Here is a 24,302-nt window from a genome sequence, read left to right on the forward strand (position 1 = left end):
TCTGTCTATCTGTGTTGGCCCTGCGATGAGGTGGCGACTTGTCCAGGGTGTACCCTGCCTTCCGCCCGATTGTAGCTGAGATAGGCGCCAGCGCCCCCCGCGACCCCGAAAGGGAATAAGCGGTAGAAAATGGATGGATGGATGGATGGACGGCTAAAATTTGGTTAATATTCAGGTCACGATATGTATATATGTATATAGCGGGTTTTGGAAGGTTATTTAGAGTGTTTTGTGGGCGGAATAGAGTGCCCCATTGACAGACTATTTATGTCTTTATTTATTTACAATTTCAAAAAAGAGAAAAAACATGTGTTCCTGTCTTATATAGGGATTGTAAATGATAGAGAGCGCACATCTCTAATTTTTGAGTATTTCCAATATGACTGATCTGTTAATGTGGTCTGAGTGCAGAAGTGTAACTACAGTGAGGACAATCCACAGAAATTACCAAAAACGTTAGGAGCCAAATATTCAAAATGACTGACTGAAATTGTGGCATTTTGTGATGTTTAGATGGTACTTTCACATACTTTGCAGATTGTAAATACAATTGGATATGGTTTAATGGATACAATGAAACACAATTAAGCATATAAAGTAGAATTATTTTTCCACTCTGCTGGTACTTTAATGTAACTAAATGTGGCTTACCACCACGATTAATTTATGGCCGCCAGGCCTTGACAATAAGGGTATTTTACGTTAAAACAAATTAAAGTAAAATAAGGTATTGTACCCTCCAGAAGTAGTCACACAAAGTTACTTTTACTGCCAATCTTATGCTAATAAACGGCACAATTCAATTCAGATATGTGCTATGAAGTGAAACTGAAACATAACTTTTTTTCCGATGCTGCCACTAATGCATTTAAAGTGTATATTTTTTACCTTGTTTCTATCACCTCATCCTAGTTCCCAAATATTGGTGTTGCAAATAAATGAACTAAAGTGAGGTTTGATGACATTGGTGTTGAATGAATGGTTTGATCTGATGCTTGGTTTTATAAAACCTCTTAGAGCAAACTTATTCTTTCTTGACTTTTATGACATTGTCTTTTACAAATGACATATTACAATGAAAGAAAGTACTCTTTACGGAAGGGAGCTCATGACATGATCATGTGCCCTCCCATTGGCACCTAACAAGTGTTTTTGCCAGGGACCGGCCCTGACTACACTGTAAGAAGTCCTCTAATGACTTCATTTAAATTTGGATCAAGAAAGAGGTGATATTAAGTAGCAATGCTTACTCTGCCTCTGACGATGTCCATGTGGACCAACAAGGATGCCAACTCCAGATCCTCGTTAAAGCTGTTCTTCAGAGGGACTGACCGATAACCTGGCACAATGCAAATGAGAGTGGAAGATAGAGGAGGTAATGAACACAACAGCATGTCTGTGTGTTGTGTTCATGTTCTGCTGCGGCGTACCTTTCTTCAGGCCGTGAAGGGGAAATGTGGCCTGAGCCAGGAAGTTTTGGTCACTGAACATGTCGATCTCATAGACCACAAAGCGCAGGAAGGCAAAGGCAGAGTTGCACACTGAGAACTGAAACGGCTTTCTGGGCCATGTGGGGTTCAGACCATTATCAGCTAGAAAGAGAAACCAGATAGAGACAGTCAGCTTGCTAATAAGTGTAGAAGACCACAATGTCTAATAGCGTATTTGATGTAATACAGGCAGATTGGACGGTGGCCTTTACTTATACTATACTAATACTTGTGCGAGTGTGGAAATATGTGCTTTTTGATTGGTCGATGGAAAATGTTTACTTTCGTGTTATCCAGCTGACATTAGAAATGTCTATTCACATGATTCATATTTCATATCAAAAATGCAGAGCAGCTGGTGTTGAAGCAAATATCACTTACAGTACTTGCCTGAACCCCAGAGCTGAAGCAAGACAAGTTGTAAGAAACCTATGAGGTATGTTTGAGGCATCTAACATGTGAGCTATAACGTGATATATATACTGAAGTTTGCACTTTCTGAACCGCTGTTAAATTATGTCTCTTCTCTAGTTTTGTATTCTTCTTCTTCTTATTATTATTATTATTAGGGCTGTCTAATGATTAATATATTTAATCACGATGTACCACGTTTTGTTCACAATTAACTAAAAATGATTGCGATTGATCACAAATAAATATATATTTTCATCATTAATTAATTAAGTAGTCCCGTAGGTTTTCAATACCATGACTAGGCAATTAGTTTGTTTTGATAACATGTTTTTGAGTCATTATGCTTTTTTAAACAGCTCAAAACAAAATGGACATAAACACAGTTCTGCAAGCGCTAAAACAGGCTAGTAAGTAATAGTGCTTTATTTATGAAGGAGATCTCCTCTCAGTGATATATATATATATATATATATATATATATATATATATCTGATGATACACAGATACAAACACACCTATCTTTTCTTGTTATCTCTACCGATACACTATTGAGTAAGATGTTTTGGTCAGATCTTATGGGTTTCACTGTGACATTCACTACACCAATTAACGGGGGGGAGGCTCGTAGGTAAATTTTTTGCTCGTAACCTATAGCATAACAATTAGCCAAGAGACAGTTTGTATCCTGAAAAAGTTGTAAACTGGGGTACTCGTATCCAGAGTTACCTGTGTAATTTTTTTTACCTGTAATAATCTCTACCAACAATTATATTCGTATAAATGCTTGAATATCTACCAGCTTTTAACACAATGGCAATACAGTGAAAGTTTGTTAAAACCCTAGCAAATGTATGCTAACATATCCTCTTTGCCTGAAACACACTAAACATATGCATCTTTAGGAGGATTGTAAGTAAGAAGGAATTTATTTTGTTTTTAAATCAATATTTACCTTCTGAATCAGTTTTTTGCTTTGTGCTGTCATACTCCGCCCCACACACCTCGATCTCAATCAGAGGACAAACAATGCCACGCCCGTGTTTCGGTAGGTGCCGTGCGCCCAAAACCTTTAAAGTGGAGAACAAGGGATGCACCCTTAAAATGTAATCTGACACACAAACATAATTACATCACACACACCTCAATCTGAAGAGTGACTTCCTCCAGGCTCCGCACTGTGTGTCTGTCAAAGGGATCAAAGGTGTCATCCCTCATGATTGGGGGCTGGAGGACGTAGCCGCTCCTCCCGTTCAGCATGAACAATGCCTGATTCATCTGCATGGGCTTGTCTGTACGAGGCCCAGACAGGAGCAAGGTAGCATGAGCGTAAAAATAGTCACAGCTTTATTTTGTCTAAAATATTGATAACAATGGTGGATACCTGCTGTCTGGAAGTTAAGGGCTACCAGTTGTGAACCGCAGAGCCACATGGGCAGAGGGTCGTAGTTTGACGAGTCCAGTCTCTGCCCTCGCGGGTAGATTCTGGAAAGCTGTAGTCGATTGTATTGCAGGAACTTCTTTCCTTTGATCTTATTGACATACTTCTCAGCCTTGGTCTCGGGAAAAGAGGACATGTCCCGAAAACAGGCACGCTCTGTGCCGATCTCTACAGGTGGAGAATCAAAGTTAGAACTGACCCAATTGAACTGGTGTTGGTGTTATCATTGACTTATAGCTGTGTACTGCTTGCTTCTTACTGTCTTCATCAAACGGCACAGGCCTACAGTAGACAACCAGGTCAGATAACTCCAGTGCAATCTTCTTCCTCCTTTCCATGATCTTACCCTCCTCCAGCTATGTAGATATACACAATTGTAAACATGACTGCAAAATTCCATCCATTCATTTTCTTCCGCTTGTCCCTTTTGGGGTCGCGGGGGACTGCATAATTATACAATCCAAAACAAAAAAACTGCCTAAGACAAAACACACTGGTATAAGACTAAGATAAAATCATTATGGTGGGTTGAGAGCAGCAAATCGTGTAAAGACAATATAACATACATCCGTAAACGTGGATGCATATGCAAAAGTGCAATATATTTATCTGTACAATAATCTATTTATTTATATATGCACCTTATTGCTCTTTTATCCTGCACTACAACAAGCTAATGCAACGAAAAGTCGTTCTTATCTGTACTGTAAAGTTCAAATTTCAATGACAATAAAGGAAGTCTAAGTCTAAGTGTGTGTTTGCATTTACAGTGAGTCATGCAACACGCACCTTGGCCTCAGAGGTCACCGCAACCTCACGGATCTTTAACACCCATTCCTTTAGTTCTTCCAGACTACTCGCAGCTACTTCCAGCACCCTGCTTGTTCGCATGGCTGTCGTCGGCACCAGGGAAAAGACATGTGGCCTGCTTCCTTTTCCATCGGGACGCACAACTGTATGGAACACACAAAAGAAGAACTCCGCTAAATACCCAAAAATTATTAAAAATAAATGTCTAAACCAATCGCCTGAAAAAGTAATTTTCCAAATGCATTTGTTGCTAAAATTAATTCATGTTTTGAGTCTCTACTTTTTCTGTTCAGGGTCAGGGATGAACTTGAGACTATGCCAGCTGACTTAGGGTGAGAGGCAATGGACACTTGAGAATGGTCACTAATCGAGCACAGGGCACATACAAACATACTTTTTTAAACAGAGCTATAAAGTCCTGACTTAACACAAAATGCATGTTATCAAACTTTGGGAGGCAACTCAAGTATACAGATTAATCCCATGCACACTGGGAGACATCATACAAAGTATATAGCGCAGAAACCTTGTGAAAATCATCAAAAGTCAAAACAGAACTATGCAAATCCAAGCCTAATTCAAAATGACTTTCAGTTTAAAACTTGCGAACGAATGTACAAGCCAGTAGTGAAAATGTAATGTCAAATTTCAACACTGCCGCTGGAGGGAGCCAAAGCACCAGTTAAGGGTAGAGAATAAGCTCAAAGCATTTAACCATTAACAGCTGTGATGGGTGTGCACTGGCTGGAGGGTCTAAAATACTGCAGAACAACAAACACAACTGTTATAATCAAAACAAATGAGGGCATATTATAATAAGCAGAGGCACCCAAACAACAGCAAAATAAAATGACATTTTAAGAAGATAATCTGGAATCAAGGCTGCCCTCACAAAACAGGTTGCACAGTGTGGACGGCAGGGGGTTGTGGGATTTATTCACCAATCTGACAGGAGGAGACGTCCACACTTCCTCTTAGCAGATCTCCTAGGGGGCTGTTTTCTGTCATCTCCTGCTGAACATGGAAGAGGAGCCAGGGTGAATCAAGAGAAGCTGAAGAAGCAGATAGGTTTGCGTGCATTTGAGCCTCACGGTTCTGTCCGGCTCTGCAGCTGATGGACTGATCTCCTCAACATAATTTGCAGGAAACCATAGCTGCTTCTTCCCTAGACAGTCCCCCTTCCACCTGAAAGAGGTAGTTGGCATTATATTCCCAAGCGCATCTACTTGATATATAAAAAAAAAAAAAACTGAAAAAAAACAACACTATTTTAAAAATAATTATAGCGAGTTGATTAATGAATGTAATATCTACCATCCTCCTTCCTGTTTATCCACATTTGAAATGATGGCATTCTTTGTGAACGATAGTTCATCATCTCTTTGGGCTTTATACTCATACATTGCTCTCACAGTGCACTGTAACAAGCAGAGAGAAGGCTATGGAAATGCAAGAGGAATTTCTGACAGGGAAATCCTCCACAGTGGACACTGACCTTAAATGTAGGCATTTGATTGGCTTCGACGTAAAATCCTGGATTCCTCCCCTCATACAGGGACCCGTAGTCCGGCTCCTGTCCGACAACACAATGTCTCTTGTTGGTTTATCATTATTGCATTTAACAAAACCTTTTGAATCATAAATCTCTGGTCGGTCCCAAGCATGGTACTCACAGCAGTGCCAATCTTTTCCAGTGTGTCCTCATTGATGGGATATCGCAGCTTCATTTTGCGATACAGAGGGTGCTTTTCATAGTAGCTGATTAGATCTACAAGACTGTCAAACTCAGAAGTCCCAAGCACCACAGTCTGACCCTCCTGCTGCACACGGCAGTGCTTAATCTTACCCTCGGCCCTGCGTGTCAACCACACACAAGTCACTCTACAGTCATTTCAAGATGAATTATCATTTATCTATTCAAATGAGTTTAACAAATAATAATTTTTCTTTTCTTTTTTATTTATTCGCTTTTCTATCAACTAGATACTCAAAGCACTCACAAAAAAGTGAGAACCCGTCCTTCATTCACACTTGGTGGTAAAGTACATTTTGTATCCATGAAACAATTAAATAGGAGTGACATACCTGAACGAAATGGCAAATGAGTTGGATTCTGCCCTCTTCCTGACAAGAAAAGCTCCGTCTCTAGGAACCCTCATCAGCATGTTCTCAGCGTGACTCCTGGAAAGGTTGGCATGGTACCATCTGGAACAATCAGCCCAAAAAAAATCTGATGAATTCAGGTACACCTTTTGGTCTTCATCCTGACATTCTGTACCGCATTTACTGTACGATTTAGCAACTTAAACAATGAATGTAGTAGATAAAATAATTATACAAATAAAACAAAAGAAAACATTCCAGTAACAGGTTGGAATTATATATAACCTGGCCAGTGGGCACTCACTCTTTGCTCTCATGGGCGTTGGTTTGCGGCACAGGCTCAGTAAGTTTCATTTCAAATTCATTGCAACGCAACGCCACCTGCTGGTAGTGGTTGATGAGGGCAAAGAGTGTGTCAAACACGAGGTTGTCAGTCAAGTAGAATTTGGGGCTGCCGGCTTCTTGACGGGAGTGTATGCGACAGTGCTGCACTCGTCCTGAGCGCCTGGAAATATAAATAGGAAAGACGAAAGGATAAAAATAAAAAATAAAGATGGATTAATTGACGCAATACTGTACGCATGTGTTTATCGGCTGACAGTCTGGGTAAAATTGTATTGAATGAGTCAAAACAGAACCGTGTGCACAAGGAAAACATCCTCCTGGTTTCATGTTAATTCGATAGAAAATGTAAACAATTGTGTTTGCCTTTTGAAATGTGTGGTGGTTTTGGCACCATATTATGAGACGTATTGGGTGTTTACTTCCACATCATTTTGAACAGCAGCAAACAGCACATTTTCTGTGTGTTTCATCTTAATTAGTAACAAAAATGATAATACCTGATTTTATTGATTTTTTGGATACACAAAGTGGCAAATTTAGGAGGCTGCTGATTCACTGCAGTATCAACTGACCACTTGGTTTAGGATCTGGGCCAAAGAGTTAAATTTCCTGTTATAGTTTCCTACATTATTGTGATGCTTCAGTGCAAAATCATTAAATCAAATCAAATCAACTTTATTTATAAAGCACATTTTTAAAATTATGCAAACTATTAAAATAGTTTGCACAAAAAATCTTTAATTACAAAAACACGTTTTGCAAATGTGTTTGTTATTTTGTAAATAAGAAAAAAGCTTTGGCATATAGTCATTTATAGTAAACTACAATGTTAATCATGTGTGTTAACTCAATGTTATTTTTTGCAGAATCTACAGAGGTCCCGATGTGGAACATACCAGAAAGATAATGTGTAATCTCCCACAAATGTCTCACTCTCGCGGACCAGGAAGGAGCCATCTGGCGCTCCAGTCTCCAGACAGTACTCTGACAGAAGCCGCTCAGCTATCTGTCTCCCGTCACGCCCTGCACCCAACTTCCCGTGAAACCACTTCTCTGTAACATGCTGGTCCATTCCATTGGAAACCTGGCAATTAAGAGGAGGCAATAATAATAAACAGTCACCTTAACTCCACCACGAACAGGAAGTACTGAACTAGCCTGTGCCTTTTTCGGGTGTGAGCCTGTAAACACATAACAGGTCTACTAACCTCTCTGTGCTCCTCTTCATCATCATTACCCTGGTTACTTGAGGTCTCTTCTGAGTAGTAGATCTTACTGCTGGTCAGGACAAAGAAATGAGGGTACCACTCCTGCGGCAAGAGGGACAGTATATGAGGAGGGGCAGGATGCCTGAGGTACATTAATTATTTAGAACATCCATGTGTTGCACAGAAAAGCAGGCATCATCTAACCAGGAACTGCAATGCTGAGAAGCCTGGTTCAGAGAGGGGTTGTGTGAGAAATTTTGCAGAAGATACATGTCAAGTTTCTTTCAAAGAGTAGTTACATGATTAATGGGGTCCTCCAAATATAGGATGCCGTTTTTGATGGAGTTGCTGATGTCGTTCTCAGAGTAGGGCGTAGTGGTGGACACCTCCTCATAGGCACTGCCCTCAGCAAGCTTCTTATGCTGCTCAACATAAGAGAGCAGTGAGATGAAGGACGAACATCACCAATTACAGAGACAAGTGAAAACTAGGGATGTATGTGCTGATCAATCCGCCACTAGTCAGTATCGAACAATTATCTTAAAAAAGTAAGTAAGCTCCATCCTTCTGGCTAATAATGTATTTATTTTTAGTCCCCCGGCTGACAAACTAACAGCTAACTCTGTATCACCATATACAGCATATAAACTGCATTCCTTAATATCTTAAGTATCATTATAAAGCAGCATAATCAAGTATTAGGACCAGGCTAAACATGTTACAACCTGAGAGCAAGAAGGAGCTGGCATGCTAATAACTAAGCTAGCTGCTAAACCAGCTAGCCATTAATTATAGCCGAGAGCAGGGATATCCAAACTACGATGAGTCCTGAGACGTCATATGTTAAATAGGATGTCTAACCCGCGACATGTCCCAAGTTTAATATCAATTACCTTACCCAATCTAATTGCTGCAAACATATCATCATCGAGTGGAAACATTAGTAATTTTGGTCAATTTCTATGAGTTTGACTTCAAATGTCCTGAGTATAGCATCAATGTATATGATTTAGTCTAAACAACCTTTCCAACTCATAGTGCAAGTAAACTCGAAACTAACACAGAATGTCAACACACAACCTGCTCACCTAACTTTGTACACATTATAAAAAATGTCTAAGCAGCATAGACAATTTAAAATGACACCCCAAAAATCCACGCTACAACGCATGATGGGTAGTATGCAAAACACTCAACATTTTGCTATGTTTGGCTTATTTTAGCTCCTTTATATTTCTGATTGAATACAAAACTTTACGGCCGTCTTCATGGAGCTAAAAAAGGTAGGAGTTGAACATTCGCATAATCTTTAAGTTCGATGTTTATTGTTGATACTTTGTATTGCAGTGTTGTCAAGGTAATGAAGGGTGGGGGGCGTGGTGTTCAATCTGTTAGCTATTCCCTGTCTCTGATAATTTCCTGACAAAATTGTAAATCTTGCATTCTTTATTTTTGTACAAATGATTGTTGTTACCTCACAATCAACACATGGCTGTGTTGCGAAAAAAAAGCATTGTGTGTATTTATGTGTGCGCGCATATCCATACTACAGCGTATTGGCGAGTATCCTAAAAAATGGGGCTTTACCGCAGGTAGTACTGTATTATTACATGTTTGGCAAACTTTTATCTTCATTTTGGTATGAAATTAATATGCAGTGATTGCCGCTTATGTGTGAAAACAGCTGTATAAACGTGATCAGCATGAGCGCACAGGTACTTCATCTCAATAAGACGGTACACAGAGTTGGAACAAATAATAAAAAACTGAAGGTTTGTGGTACCCCGCCTTCCGCCCGATTGTTGCTGAGATAGGCACCTGCGCCCCCCGCGACCCGAAAGGGAATAAGCGGTAGAAATTGGATGGATGGATGAAGGTTTGTGTAAAATTGTAACTACAATTGATGTTAGTATAGTGATTTGGATGTTAAATTATATATTTTTTATCTACTTACATTACATACATGTATTATCTATACCACAACACTTCAGAACTGTATAAATATATATTTTGTATATACATTGTGTGAACATATGTGTGAATAAATACACACACACACACACACACACACACACGCACACACACACACACACACACACACAGACACACACACTGTATATATTGTATAATATATTATAATAATATGTATAATATGTGTATAGGTACACATATATATGTATTGTTTATATACTTTAAGTTTGTATATACATGCATATATTGTTACTTTACATACAGTCTGCTTTTCGGCTCCCGGCCAAATTTTTTATCCCAATGCATCTCCGCATCCCCCCAGTAAAAACGTTTGGACACCCCAGGTCCAGAGAGAGGATAATATAAGAACAATGGTTAGTGTGTAAGCATTGCCACAGATATTACGCGACATGTAAAGGGAGGACAGATCGATTCATAAATTGGTGGTGTCGTTACTAAGAGTAGTACACTAAAAAGATTAGGTCAATTATTTTATTTTCTTAAAATATTTTTTGTTAATGTTTCCAAATTCAGAGAATAATTACCTGGACACAGGAGGACTGACGACAAAAATGGTTTCAATGAGTAATAGATTTTAGTTTTGGTATAATTTTTGATTTTGTTTAGTTTTGTAATATTGACTTTGTTTTTGCTCAAATAATTGTTAATAAAATATATCATACTGATAAAGAAAATAAGGACATACGTCAAATAATGTGTTGATATTGTTAAACAGTCAATGGCCCTCAAAATAAATACATTGAACATTTTAACTTAAAAAATGCGATTGGTATTATGGATAATCAGTATTTGAATCGGCAACATACATCCCTGATTGGAACATCCCTAGTACAAAAAGATTAACAACCTTTTATTGAATGAAAAAAAAAAACAAGAAAGCCAATGGGCACTCAACCTTGATGAGGATCTTCTTCTTGAGCTGGTTGGGTGATGGCAGGCCATCTGCTGCAATATCCACCGCTTTGGTCAGCAACATGTCTCCAAACAGTTTCTTAAAGTGAGTGGCCATGTTCCTCTGTTGGACAATACTGCAGTGGTCCTCAATGGACAGGATGATGGGGAAACTGCAGAAAGGATCAGGCTTAAAAGTTGCAATGTCCCTTATAGGTGACATTTGCTATATCTTATTTTGTCACACAGTAGAATTTCTTCAGACTACATTGTTTCTCCCCACTTCATGTACAGTCTAATTATATTTCCCATACATCAGCAGAGACTCCTGTAACAAGACACCAAGAAACTCTGGGAACTCACTCTGACGTGACAAAGGCATGCTCTTTGATGGTGGTCAAGACATCGCAGAACTTGATCTTTGTTGTGAGGGTGTGCCCATGGTAGATGACTGGCATTCCATCTGGACCATCCCAGCAGTCCACTGCAAAAAAAATGCATGTACTCAGTTCCGACAATAGTACACTGCAAAGAGGTATAAAAATAAATACAAAAATAAAAATAAAATAAAGAGCTATAATTTAAACCTTGGAATGCAACCGGTGAGTAATTGAATTCCAACATAATTAGTGTTTACTTATCTATGAGACAAACAAACTCTTGTACGAAACTTATAGAAACCTGCTTGACAAGCTCAAATGTGATGTCATTTACAACGTGCAATAGTTATGAAACAATGTGTGAGTATGAGGGCGTGGTGGTTACTGGATAAGTAAAGCTGAATGTCAAAAAATGGCTGCAGACAAACCAAAAATGTTCCAATTTACTGTCCTACAAATATGGTAGTGTATGAAATTGTGTGGGTGGGTGCTTAAGTATGATTTCGATGAATTATCTAATAGTACTATACTTTTACTTATTTGTATTGTATTATGTATCATTGTGGTTTGTATCTACTTCTAATATTTTAACCCTGTCGACTGACTACAGATAGAAAATAATTTGGGAAGAATCTGGTGTGATTACAATTCATTGAAAACTGTATAGAAGTGTTCATCAACATGCAATGTCCTTTCCCAAAAAAAAAAAAAAAACTTGGACTCTTCATCACAACATTGATTATAGTCTTTTACAGTAAACATTTTTTTAATTCGTGGGTAAAATGTGTGTGTTTACTCACATTCAATACATCGGCAGCCCATCCTTAGACAGCGAGCATATGCCTCCAGAGACGACTCACTGGAAAACTGGTCTCCTGTCAGGTAGCTAAAAATAAGCATGAGAAGTGTCAAAAGTATGCATACCCCTCACACTCTGAGGCACTCGCATACAAACATCATTCTGCCATTCATCATTTTCCTTTTTTGACCAGTGTAAACACTTCAGACAACATCTGAAAGTTCTCAGTCTGCTGTTTCAATGAGTATTGTTTGGTATCTAGTACACAAGGTTCACATATGAACTGCCTTTCACACCATTTTCAATAGAAGGAAAAATATTTTTCATGCAAAACACAGACCTCTCATTTTCAAACATGGGAGTTGAGTATTCCATTTTTATCTGATTTGAGGACGTCAGTGGAAAAAACCTAATTAAGTTTTAAGCAAATTTATTTTTTAGAGTTATCGGCTTATGTGGACATTTGACACAATCTAAACAGATGGAGTATTTTTACATTAAAGTTCTGGATATCAATCCTTACGTGTTGTGTGAAGAGGAGATCCAGTAATGCGACAAGGGGTTGTTCATATTCTCTGGACGCACTTGGTCCAGGGAGGAATCCCAGATGGTGTTCTCTTTGGAGAACAAGTATGTCAGAAACTATAAAGGCAAAATCAAAAGATACAAAAAAACAAATTACCATATCACACACATCAGTTATGGATTAGAAAAATGAGGAAACTTTGACTTAAATACTTGCAGATATTGATACATATGCAAAACAACAAAGTAAAATATCCAGCACACATGACTACTACCACATAGCAATTTGGGTTTAAAGTTTTGTAATGTAGATATTTTGTTTGTTTGTTTTACTTATCAATGGGATATTTCCTAAAAAAGGCAAAAAACGCACTTTATTTAACTTGAAACTGATGGTTGAAGAGTTCTGAAAATGTGTGGAATATTTAACAATACAATCCATATTTTAATATTTTACAATGAAGGGTTTTCCAGCGTGAAGCCTTTTTTTTTTTTTTACATTCATATGACTTCATGCATTGAGAGACAGTACCAGCTCCTATAGACTGGTTTGCACAATTGCTCACTGTTCTCTGCCCTGTTTAGTCAACCAACGCTTTATGGTGACCACAGAAAGTATCTGTCACTTTCTACACAACACCAACACAGTAACCTTTTCTCATTGTGTGGGAGGATGTGTTTAGGCCAAGCTCGGGCCCACTTGTATCAATTACTGAGCATTACTTGCATACACAATCAACATGTTTGGGTTTGTGAAAATCATTGTATATGAAAACTTTTAGATGTTTCTCTAAGACAGCAAAAATGCCCTAAAACAGAATGTTAGAAAAAGATTATGTGTACCTCGTCTTGGAGGAAATAGGGCTGTTCCACTTCCCTGAGAGGGTCTTTTAGGTAGCTGAACATAAAGTCCTGAACCATGCTGCTGTTTCCTGCCCACGAATCCTGTACAGTATTATAGAAGAACAATAAATAATAGCGTATGTTTAATAACACATAAAAGGAAGACAATCTTCAAAAAAAGTAGATGTGCACCAAGTACATTATTACCATCTGAGATTCTAGGAGGAAGCTTTTATAGTCTTCAAGGGAGATCCTTTGTTCTGGTCTGTCAATGAACCTGGCAGAGAACGTACTGCTTAAGCAAGCACACATCGGTCATGATGCTGAAAATTGGCTTATTAGCCTAGTTTTGGCCTACCTCTGCAAAAACGGAATCTCCAGCTAACAGGAGCAAGAAGGAAAATTGAGTTAATTCAATTGAGTAAATTGAAGCCTGACGATGGGCACAAAACAGTTAGTGTGAGATTGTCATGACAAGCACCAAAATCATCCATTTATTTGAATCTGACCCGAGCATGCTTTCTCCTCATCTGTGTATGATTATTTATGCCCTAATGGCCTTCACCAGAAGAGCTTTGTGAGTTTTAACTGCACTGTATTGATCTTGCAGTCATTTGAGAACAGACAAATGGGGGAGGAAGCATGCTGTGGAAATGGTATCGGATTGTGGGGGTGGATGGTCGACGGGATGCATGGATTAAGCCAGGTCTGTGTTGCCATGATGGACCCATGACAAGACGCTTTGTGTAAACTTACATTCTTCTGAGCATCAAACATTAGGTTGCGATAGAGCTGGGCAAACTGGCTGAAGGACACTTCTCCATTTCTCAACTCAGAGTCCTGGAAAACAAGACAAAACGTGATAGGCTTTCAGCTCAATTGTCATGCTGAAGTAAACAGGGAACTCAAGTGAAAGAAAATTAGGAGGTTACTGGAAGTTTCTCTCGGAGGAACCTCATGTTGGGCACCCTGTAGTTGACCTGGCTCAGCATGTTCTTCAGATCCTTACAGGATATCCTAGACACAAGCACATGCTTGGTTAAAAAAAAATCTAACACAAATATGGAGTTGCACATAAACTGGGTCTAGAGACGTGCAGACAAACAGATTCTTAGCACTTTAAAGGCAGGCTTTGGCCTGGGGAGACAACCCCCCAGCAGCAACACACAGACTTGTTTTGTCGTGTCGGAAGTGACAGACAAACATCTCTGTGCATCTCCTCAAGTCCTGTGCAGCCTGTTTCCTGCTACAGGAAAAAGTGGCAGTATGTAGCTGAGAGGTTGCAAACACTCACGCACACACTCTCATAATAATCCTTATGTAATGTAATGAGAGTTGAATGATTGAAAAATTTCTGAATTGAACCAACATACCTATCTTCTCTGTTGCGATCAACGGCGTAAAACTGTTTGCGTAACCACCTAGGGGATATGATATATATTTAATTACATTACAAAAGGCATGTGCAAATAATGCATTGTTTAAGGATACTGTGGAATTGAATGTGGCTACATTAGGTTTCCTTACCTCTCTATTTGTAGTGGTGTTGGGGACTTCAATGTATCAGCCACAAGCCAGTTTAACCCCTTCACCCACATTGTCATCTCCTCATCAGATGTTGCTATTATGTCCACAAGTCATGTAAACATCAAAGTAACACACACAAACAAAAATCATGAACATAAAAACTATGGTAATGCTTATGATGGTATTCCTGTGAACAAATTTAAAACAATTCTGCAAGTGCATACCTGCAAGGCTGAGTGATTTGAGGCGAAACTCTGTCCCATACAAAATGACAAAGCCGTGAGCTTGATCAAGTCGTGCAGCAGAATCCTCCATATAACGCTCAAAGTCGCGAGACTTCTGTCCAGGTCGTATCTCCTTGATTTCTCGAATGTCGACTGTAGGGGAAACACACACATGAAAAGTGAGTTTTGTCGGATGTCCATGCAAACACAGGTAGGTTTAAAGGGGACCTAGGATAATTTTCCTCTTTTCTGACTTTTAACCAATGCCAAAGCCTCAAGTCAAGAGTCAGGCATTCGGACTTGAGTTTGCATGTAGTTTTGGAAGGCTTTGATTGCTGGGTTTTGGAGTATTTTCTTAACAGTGGGACATTTGTGACGTCAAAGATTGACCGATGAATATACGGTATGTGGTACTTTTAGAGATGCTGTGTCAGCAAGCCTCCTCCCCTTTTGCTAACCAAGACTGTTGCTTTAGAAGCTTACATATACTTCTTTCATGCCTTCAAGCCTGCTGTATGTCTATTAACATTGTCACCATAAATAAATACTTTCGTGTATATTTGTCCATGACATTTTGACCACTACAAAATTGGGGAAAGTGGGCAGGTATTCCTAATAAAGTGACTGCCAAATCAATATAATGTTTACAAAGTTTATTTTGGTTTTGACCAGAAAAAAAGTTTAGTAACAAACATTATTATTATTATTATTTATTATCAATATAGTTTGAATGTATATTTTCAGCATAGCATTACTGTGTGTAAGTTTATTTTTCCTCAGTTTTAAGAAGTCCCTTCTTTTGGACTGTATTTGATTAGTATTTATTTTTGTAAACAGCCTGACCTAAGCCTTGACAATAATCTTTGTGATTAACATATTGTTTCATATCATTTGACAAGGTTGTAAACTGTAAGAACCGATAGGTTAGATATAATTATTGAATATGATTCAAATCAAGAGTAAGATTACTAATTCGGTGTTATTTGAGTGGGCCACTTCAAAAATGGCAACAATATTAAAAAATATGAAAGAAGGTGGGGTGGTGGGTAGGAGGGAGTTGAATCCCGATGTTAGTCTCAAATATCACAGTTGAAGTTAACACATCAGACATATACAAATCATTAAAAATATGGCACACTGAAGGTTACAAAAGCAAAAATGGAAGACCCTGTTTTATTCCCCAATAACCAAATTTATGAAAGTTGCATCAAGCGGGCTGACTTTTGCATTATCATCAATTGGGTGACTGCAGTAAACAGGCAATATTTTAATATGTTGCATAATGGTATACCAGACAGACCTGGAAAAACCAAGTGTCAGGCACTTCTGACACTGTTGATGCCAATGCCAATCATGATTTTCGTAGATTATAAAATTGACGGGGGGAAAAAAATCGTTGCCATATGAAAGAAATGGGGGCCACCGGCTATGTTAATTAAAGACAATGATGTCTGCTTCTATACTGGACACCAAAGTTACACATTGTATTGGTTCTCTATCGAGCAGGCAAACAGGTCCGTGTACGTCAGTGATCTTTTTGTGTTGTTACGGGTCACTTGTTGTTCCGGTCAACTTCCTTTTTGTTTCCACTTGATCAAACTGCACATACAAGTGATGTCGAAGGCACATTGGGGCCTGTGCATGTTTATGCTGGAGTCTGATAAAGATCACATTACACTTGTTCCCTTACCAGTCAGCTGGAAAAAAATGATTAAAAAATTTTTTTTTAGATTTTGCAGTGTAAACATAGTCATTGACTATGTTTACAATGCAGGCCAAAGTGGCCTGAATTGGATTTTGTTGTGATGAGATTTTTTTTCCAGCTGACTGTTTACACTGCAAGCAAAATGCAGTCAGACTCCAGTGTAAACAAACGCACAAAGGCCCCAATGTGGCCTCAACGTCACTTGCATCCAAAACTGGAAATATGTGATGTATTACATTGTAATTGTATGCATGTTCAAAATAAACTCACACCAATAAACCAACCAACCACTTCGATAAAGTGAAAACACAGGAAGTCAATCGGGAGGAAGTCGCTACTACTACAAAATAAAATAAAGCCGCAACACCTTTTCCGTGAAAGTAAATTAACGTAATATAATGTATAAAAGGGTGTATATAGCGTAATATATTTGGGAGGGTTGTAATCTTTTTGTGGCTATGAAGTAGAGGAGACACGGACATCAGCGTGGATCTACGGGAGCTTTATTTTTTAACTCGCATATAAGCAAATGCGCCAGACTCAAATCCAGCCCTTCATCATTTGCCATTTCTTCTAAGTCAAAATATATAGTCATATATTAAATTTTGCTTATTATTCGCGCACTATTGACAAGTGATGCACCAAAAATGTGCTTGTCTAAAATAAAAACAAAACCCGATGTTATGATGAAATATCCATTTCTGCTGGGGACCGAATCTTTCCGACGCACACGAGTGACGTAGCCTGACCAAAGCTGACGAAAAAAATCACATTCAGGTCACATTGCATCTAGACTGAAGTTGCATTTGAAAAGATCGGATTCAGGGTTACTTTCTGATGTGGCCTGAATCTGATCAGATTTTAAGCCCTTTGGAGCATTTACACTGGCAAAAAATGTTTAAATCTGTGTCACTTGAGGGCAAAAACTCCGATTTGGTGTGCAGTGTAAACAGGGCCATTATGACCTGCCTGTTAATGAGCACACATAGCATTTACATGTGTGGGCTGTGAAGTAGCTTAAAAGGTGGACTCCTAAAACACACACACGTTTTCAGCTTCTGCCCCTCTTCTTGCTTCTTTACCACACTTCCTGTGTTTTGTCGCCTACACACCACATTTGCTTGTGTAAAGGTGTGCAGGTGTTTTGGAGTTTTTTTAAAACCAAGCTAAGTCTTCACACATTGAATTTCACCAAGCTGTTCTTTTTACTTTTCTTCGAACCCCTTGTAAAAGCCAACAGACTTCCGCTAAAAGGAAGATGCCTTTGACAGGTTGATCTGTTTTACACTGCTCTCTCAGCTTTTTGTGTCAAACTTATAGGGGCCTTTTTCAGCAGATGCCGGAAGTAAGGAGGTAACCAGGAGGTATCACATTATTGAAGGAGATGAGAAAATACATCCTGCAACACACTCTCACGCTTCCTTCCCCTCTCCATCCTCCCTCCCTCAAACACATTCTCACACTTTTCTGATTAGACCTGAGCTAATAAATCAATTAATCAAATAGTAAATGAAAATCAACCCGATAACTTTGCTGGCATCAATAAATTGCCACATCCGATTGTCCGTGTCTAACCGTTTGTTTTCTTTGTCTGTTGTTTTTAAACAGGCTGTAAGAGGTTTCACTCCGTGCATTGCTCTCAGCACCTGAGTGTGTTTACTCAATACCATAATTAAATGAACAGAGTGAATCCTCTTGTCATCCCTCCATAATCTTTGTCTCTGTGGGCGGAAACGTTGCACACATGCACAAGAGTCTCTCTAGTCGCTAGTGAGAAGCACCGCAACTTAACAAAAATCATGAGGAAAAAAAGATGACTACAAAGCCTAATGTCCATGACTGGAAATATTCTGTTTTTAAACCGAATAGTAAGAAGAGCCCTTCAAAACAGAAGAATGGGCCAGTATGTCAAATTTGTTAGAAAGTGATAGCAACAAAAATAACAAAATGTATTTAAAACAAACGTCATTTCCAACTAAGAAAAAAATGCAATTGAAGTAAAACTTTTGATAATAGCGCTTTTCAGTCCGTTTTATTTTTATGTTTTTTACTTATTTAAGATAAATAAAAGTTGTTAAACTTTGCAAAGAAACCGATGCAACGAGTGAATGCTCTTGAAGCTTGTAAACGTGCATGTACATTATGTGTTATAGATGCTGGAAAAATTATCAACTTAGGCCTAAAAAACAAACTGCTGTCTGAGCAACTAAGCTATTGAATTGTGCACATTGAATCTACAGGCTGTGCTCTCTTAGCACAAAGTACTGTAATTGATCTATACCTAAAGGAATAATGACACAAGTAAGTAAACTAGTCACATTAATTCAGTCTTTCTCAAATAGTGGGGCGGATCCCCTGGGAGGGTGCAGTGCAATGCCAGGGAGTGCGCTTGTGACCCCGGGGAACATGCTTTATCAGTACTATGTAGGATCATGCTTCAAACCCCGCTTGGAAAAGCTGTGCACCACAAAATGTGCTCATCTTTGCCATTAATATGACTTCCGCATATTAATTACAAAATAAAAAAATGTCAGCACAAATTGTTTAATTCCTTTTTTTGTAGATTAGAGTATTTTATATATTAGGCTGCTGAGTTAGTTTGCTTAAATTTTTTTATGTATTAATATTTATTGACTTTGTTTACTTACATTTTGCATAATCAATTGGTTCAAGTCGGTCAAACAATATTTAAAGTTTAAATAGATGTAATTTTTTCATTTCAAGCAAATTGATGTACTTTAAATACTTTCTGTTACGGACTAAAAACAATGTTAATAAAGTTATTACAATGTAAGTTGACCTACAGTTCTTTCTTTTTTCTTTAACATTAATAAGGATACAATATTATGCAGAGTTGTACTTACAACAATTTTATAGAGAAATCATATTACTTATAGTCGGGGCTGAGCTAAATGTTTTGTTCTCCGTGGGGGGGGCGTAACAGAAAATAATTGAGAAGCACAACATTAACTGGAAGTAAACCACCCCTTCAACTGTTTTTTTCTTTATCATTAAAATACCTTTACAAATTAAAACGGAATAAGATAACATTTTTAGACACTCAAAATAAAATAATATGCATCTTAAGAAGCCAGAATAATATTTAATATTACTTCTGCCTAGAGTGAGACAGCGCTTATATATGAGACAGGAGCACATCTCATTCTCTTTTTTTGTGCATTCTAACTACTGAAAAACTCCTAGCAAGAGGCAGCAAACTATGTAGGCAATGAGGTTTTAATCTGTACCGCCTATAAAGCCCACTAAAAAGACATCCAAAAACATCCATCAATGTTTTACAAAGATTCTATAAGTATGTATGTAATGAATTAACAAGCATATTCATAATAACATGTCATATTTTGGTCATTTTAAGCATTGCCAGGATTTTTATTTTCAGGCAATTGATTTCACAGAGGTCATCACAAAGTTCACCATTTCCGTCAACAACTACCACTAATCATAATAGACTTCATGAGAACTACTTAAGGACAAATGATATAGAACCTTATTTTTTTTAGCCTCAATATAACAATGGTGAACTACAGGTTTTACAAGCTGGGTGCTAGTCAATCCAACTCTAGTGAAACACCAAGCATCATGTACAAGTATTGCTAAGTGCTAAACAAGAAATACAAACTACGGATATTATAAAACAACCAGTTACTGTACAATGTCCGCTCCAACTGGGAAGCCAACTGATGGGATGTTTATATCTTTGAGAACTTGCGTAAAAACTGTTTACATGATGAATTCATCATAATCCTCACCCCGGACTTCCATTAGACAGTTGCTGTACCAAGCCATCAGAGACAGCACCGCCATCCACAGTCCCACAATGCCCACCGCCATTCTGACTTTTACGAGATCTTGCGAGTCTGCGCGTAATCATGTGATGAGGGAAGTTGTAATTAAACAAACCATCCATCCATCATCTTCCGCTTATCAGAGGTCGGGTCGCGGGGGCAACAGCCTAAGCAGGGAAACCCAGACTTCCCTCTCCCCAGCCACTTCGTCTAGCTCTTCCCGGGGGATCCCGAGGCGTTCCCAGGCCAGCCGGGAGACATAGTCTTCCCAACGTGTCCTGGGTCTTCCCCGTGGCCTCCTACCGGTTGGACGTGCCCTAAACACCTCCCTAGGGAGGCGTTCGGGTGGCATCCTGACCAGATGCCCGAACCACCTCATCTGGCTCCTCTCGATGTGGAGGAGCAGCGGCTTTACTTTGAGTTCCTCCCGGATGGCAGAGCTTCTCACCCTATCTCTAAGGGAGAGCCCCGCCACACGGCGGAGGAAACTCATTTCGGCCGCTTGTACCCGTGATCTTATCCTTTCGGTCATGACCCAAAGCTCATGACCATAGGTGAGGATGGGAACGTAGATCGACCGGTAAATTGAGAGCTTTGCCTTCCGGCTCAGCTCCTTCTTCACCACAACGGACCGGTACAACGTCCGCATTACTGAAGACGCCGCACCGATCCGCCTGTCGATCTCACGATCCACTCTTCCCTCACTCGTGAACAAGACTCCTAGGTACTTGAACTCCTCCACTTGGGGCAGGGTCTCCTCCCCAACCCGGAGATGGCACTCCACCCTTTTCCGGGCGAGAACCATGGACTCGGACTTGGAGGTGCTGATTCTCATTCCGGTCGCTTCACACTCGGCTGCGAACCGATCCAGCGAGAGCTGAAGATCCCGGTCAGATGAAGCCATCAGGACCACATCATCTGCAAAAAGCAGAGACCTAATCCCGCGGTTACCAAACCGGAACCCCTCAACGCCTTGACTGCGCCTAGAAATTCTGTCCATAAAAGTTATGAACAGAATCGGTGACAAAGGACAGCCTTGGCGGAGTCCAACCCTCACTGGAAATGTGTTCGACTTACTGCCGGCAATGCGGACCAAGCTCTGGCACTGATCGTACAGGGAACGGACCGCCACAATAAGACAGTCCGATACCCCATACTCTCTGAGCACTCCCCACAGGACTTCCCAAGGGACACGGTCGAATGCCTTCTCCAAGTCCACAAAGCACATGTAGACTGGTTGGGCAAACTCCCATGCACCCTCAAGAACCCTGCCGAGAGTATAGAGCTGGTCCACAGTTCCACGACCAGGACGAAAACCACACTGTTCCTCCTGAATCCGAGGTTCGACTATCCGACGTAGCCTCCTCTCCAGTACACCTGAATAAACCTTACCGGGAAGGCTGAGGAGTGTGATCCCACGATAGTTGGAACAAACCCTCCGGTCCCCCTTCTTAAAGAGAGGAACCACCACCCCGGTCTGCCAATCCAGAGGTACCGCCCCTGATGTCCACGCGATGCTGCAAAGTCTTGTCAACCAAGACAGCCCCACAGCATCCAGAGCCTTAAGGAACTCCGGGCGGATCTCGTCCACCCCTGGGGCCTTGCCACCGAGGAGCTTTTTAACTACCTCAGCGACCTCAGCCCCAGAAATAGGTGAGTCCACCACGGACTCCCCAGGCACTGCTTCCTCATAGGAAGACGTGTTGGTGGGATTGAGGAGGTCTTCGAAGTATTCCTTCCACCTATCCACAACATCCGCAGTCGAGGTCAGCAGAACACCATCCGCACCATACACGGTGTTGATAGTGCACTGTTTCTCCTTCCTGAGGCGGCGGACGGTGGTCCAGAATCGCTTCGAAGCCGTCCGGAAGTCGTTTTCCATGGCTTCCCCGAACTCTTCCCATGTCCGAGTTTTTGCCTCCGCGACCGCTGAAGCTGCACACCGCTTGGCCTGTCGGTACCTGTCCACTGCCTCCGGAGTCCTATGAGCCAAAAGGACCCGATAGGACTCCTTCTTCAGCTTGACGGCATCCCTCACCGCTGGTGTCCACCAAGGGGTTTTAGGATTGCCGCCCCGACAGGCACCAACTACCTTGCGGCCACAGCTCCGATCTGCCGCCTCGACAATAGAGGTGCGGAACATGGTCCACTCGGACTCAATGTCCACACCTCCCTCGTGACATGTTCAAAGTTCTTCCGGAGGTGGGAATTGAAACTTTGTCTGACAGGAGACTCTGCCAGACGTTCCCAGCAGACCCTCACAATGCGTTTGGGCCTCCCAGGTCTGTCCGGCATCCTCCCCCACCATCGCAGCCAACTCACCACCAGGTGGTGATCGGTAGAAAGCTCCGCCCCTCTCTTCACCCGAGTGTCCATAACATGAGGCCGCAAATCCGATGACACAACTACAAAGTCGATCATGGAACTGCGGCCTAAGGTGTCCTGGTGCCAAGTGCACATATGGACACCCTTATGCTTGAACATGGTGTTTGTTATGGACAATCCGTGACGAGCACAAAAGTCCAATAACAAAACACCACTCGGGTTCAGATCCGGGCGGCCATTCTTCCCAATCACGCCTCTCCAGGTTTCACTGTCGTTGCCAACGTGAGCGTTGAAGTCTCCCAGTAGGACAAGGGAATCACCCGGGGGAGCACTTTCCAGTACTCCCTCGAGCGTTCCCAAAAAGGGTGGGTACTCTGAACTGCTGTTTGGTGCATAAGCGCAACCCCCACCCGAAGGCGGAGGGAGGCTACCCTTTCGTCCACCGGGTTGAACTCCAACGTACAGGCTTTGAGCCGGGGGGAAACAAGAATTGCCACCCCAGCCCGTCGCCTCTCACTGCCGGCAACGCCAGAGTGGAAGAGGGTCCAATCCCTCTCGAGAGAAGTGGTTCCAGAGCCCTTGCTGTGCGTCGAAGTGAGTCCGACTATATCCAGCCGGAATTTCTCGACTTCGCGCACTAGCTCAGGCTCTTTCCCCCCAGTGACGTGACGTTCCACGTCCCAAGAGCTAGCTTCTGTAGCCGAGGATCGGACCGCCAAGTGCCCTGCCTTCGGCTGTCGCCCAGCTCACAATGCACCCGACCTCTATGGCCCCTGCTATGGGTGGTGAGCCCATTGGAGGGGTGACTCACGTTGCCTCTTCGGGCTGTGCCCGGCCGGGCCCCATGGGAACCACAAAGAGTTTATTTTGTCCTTCCAGAGGAGCATAGGAAAAAAAAACTTGGTCCTGCTATTGATAATAGGAGATGCAGCAGCTCAGTAGGTCAAGAGCTAGAGTTACCTCTTTGATCAAGGCGCCGTGTTAATAAAAATACAGCCTCTGTGTTAGCTACTACAATAACAATGTCTCTAATACTTTGTTAATATACAGGCCAAGGCATATCATTGGTGGTTTCTGGATGTTTTTAGAGGGTTTTCCCGGGCACGGCACCACTGCTGCCCACTGCTCCACTCACTTCCCAGGGGGTGATCAAGGGAATGGGTCAAATGCAGAGGACAAATTTCACCACACCTAGTGTGTGTGTGACAATCATTTGGTACTTTAACTTTTTCAGGCAGAATAGTTTAATCTCATTAGCTACATTGTTAGCTGTCTCGTACTAGCGTTTTTACCTATTTAGGATGCACAATAAAGAGAACGTGTCTTCTTGTCTCATCTTTCAATTGTGAATGATTGGTAAAATTCCCCCAAAAAGTGCAGTTTGCTTTCAAAAGTAGAATCAAAAAGTGAAGGAGATAATACATTTTCACCCAATGTAGTAAACAGCCTATAAGAGCCTGAATTATTGCCAGGTGCT

The 24,302-nt window shown here is 40.8% G+C and overlaps 1 protein-coding gene across 2 annotated transcripts in view; it reads right to left on the reverse strand.

Annotated features, from left to right (window-relative positions):
- Nucleotides 1–24,302, reverse strand: part of plcg1 (phospholipase C, gamma 1) — a 41,084-nt gene that overhangs the window by 3,353 nt on the left and 13,429 nt on the right. The window contains exons 3-31 of one of the 2 annotated variants that reach the window (XM_061904400.1): nucleotides 14,990–15,142; nucleotides 14,766–14,859; nucleotides 14,612–14,659; nucleotides 14,171–14,255; nucleotides 13,995–14,078; nucleotides 13,597–13,619; nucleotides 13,446–13,515; nucleotides 13,239–13,340; nucleotides 12,394–12,512; nucleotides 11,872–11,957; nucleotides 11,055–11,175; nucleotides 10,696–10,864; nucleotides 8,108–8,230; nucleotides 7,809–7,910; nucleotides 7,497–7,684; nucleotides 6,560–6,760; nucleotides 6,238–6,357; nucleotides 5,826–6,006; nucleotides 5,648–5,725; nucleotides 5,467–5,570; nucleotides 5,244–5,337; nucleotides 5,094–5,163; nucleotides 4,132–4,295; nucleotides 3,602–3,698; nucleotides 3,286–3,510; nucleotides 3,045–3,193; nucleotides 2,857–2,971; nucleotides 1,431–1,592; nucleotides 1,251–1,339 (exon numbers count right to left, since the gene is read on the reverse strand). In XM_061904400.1, coding sequence (XP_061760384.1) covers nucleotides 1,251–1,339; nucleotides 1,431–1,592; nucleotides 2,857–2,971; nucleotides 3,045–3,193; nucleotides 3,286–3,510; nucleotides 3,602–3,698; nucleotides 4,132–4,295; nucleotides 5,094–5,163; nucleotides 5,244–5,337; nucleotides 5,467–5,570; nucleotides 5,648–5,725; nucleotides 5,826–6,006; nucleotides 6,238–6,357; nucleotides 6,560–6,760; nucleotides 7,497–7,684; nucleotides 7,809–7,910; nucleotides 8,108–8,230; nucleotides 10,696–10,864; nucleotides 11,055–11,175; nucleotides 11,872–11,957; nucleotides 12,394–12,512; nucleotides 13,239–13,340; nucleotides 13,446–13,515; nucleotides 13,597–13,619; nucleotides 13,995–14,078; nucleotides 14,171–14,255; nucleotides 14,612–14,659; nucleotides 14,766–14,859; nucleotides 14,990–15,142 — 3,416 coding nt within the window. Of the gene's footprint in view, nucleotides 1–1,250; nucleotides 1,340–1,430; nucleotides 1,593–2,856; nucleotides 2,972–3,044; nucleotides 3,194–3,285; nucleotides 3,511–3,601; nucleotides 3,699–4,131; nucleotides 4,296–5,093; nucleotides 5,167–5,243; nucleotides 5,338–5,466; nucleotides 5,571–5,647; nucleotides 5,726–5,825; nucleotides 6,007–6,237; nucleotides 6,358–6,559; nucleotides 6,761–7,496; nucleotides 7,685–7,808; nucleotides 7,911–8,107; nucleotides 8,231–10,695; nucleotides 10,865–11,054; nucleotides 11,176–11,871; nucleotides 11,958–12,393; nucleotides 12,513–13,238; nucleotides 13,341–13,445; nucleotides 13,516–13,596; nucleotides 13,620–13,994; nucleotides 14,079–14,170; nucleotides 14,256–14,611; nucleotides 14,660–14,765; nucleotides 14,860–14,989; nucleotides 15,143–24,302 lie in introns of both variants that reach the window. The other variant, XM_061904399.1, reaches the window with a different exon arrangement.

This window comes from Nerophis ophidion, linkage group LG06 (genome assembly GCF_033978795.1).
Source record: "Nerophis ophidion isolate RoL-2023_Sa linkage group LG06, RoL_Noph_v1.0, whole genome shotgun sequence".
NCBI lineage: Eukaryota > Metazoa > Chordata > Actinopteri > Syngnathiformes > Syngnathidae > Nerophis > Nerophis ophidion.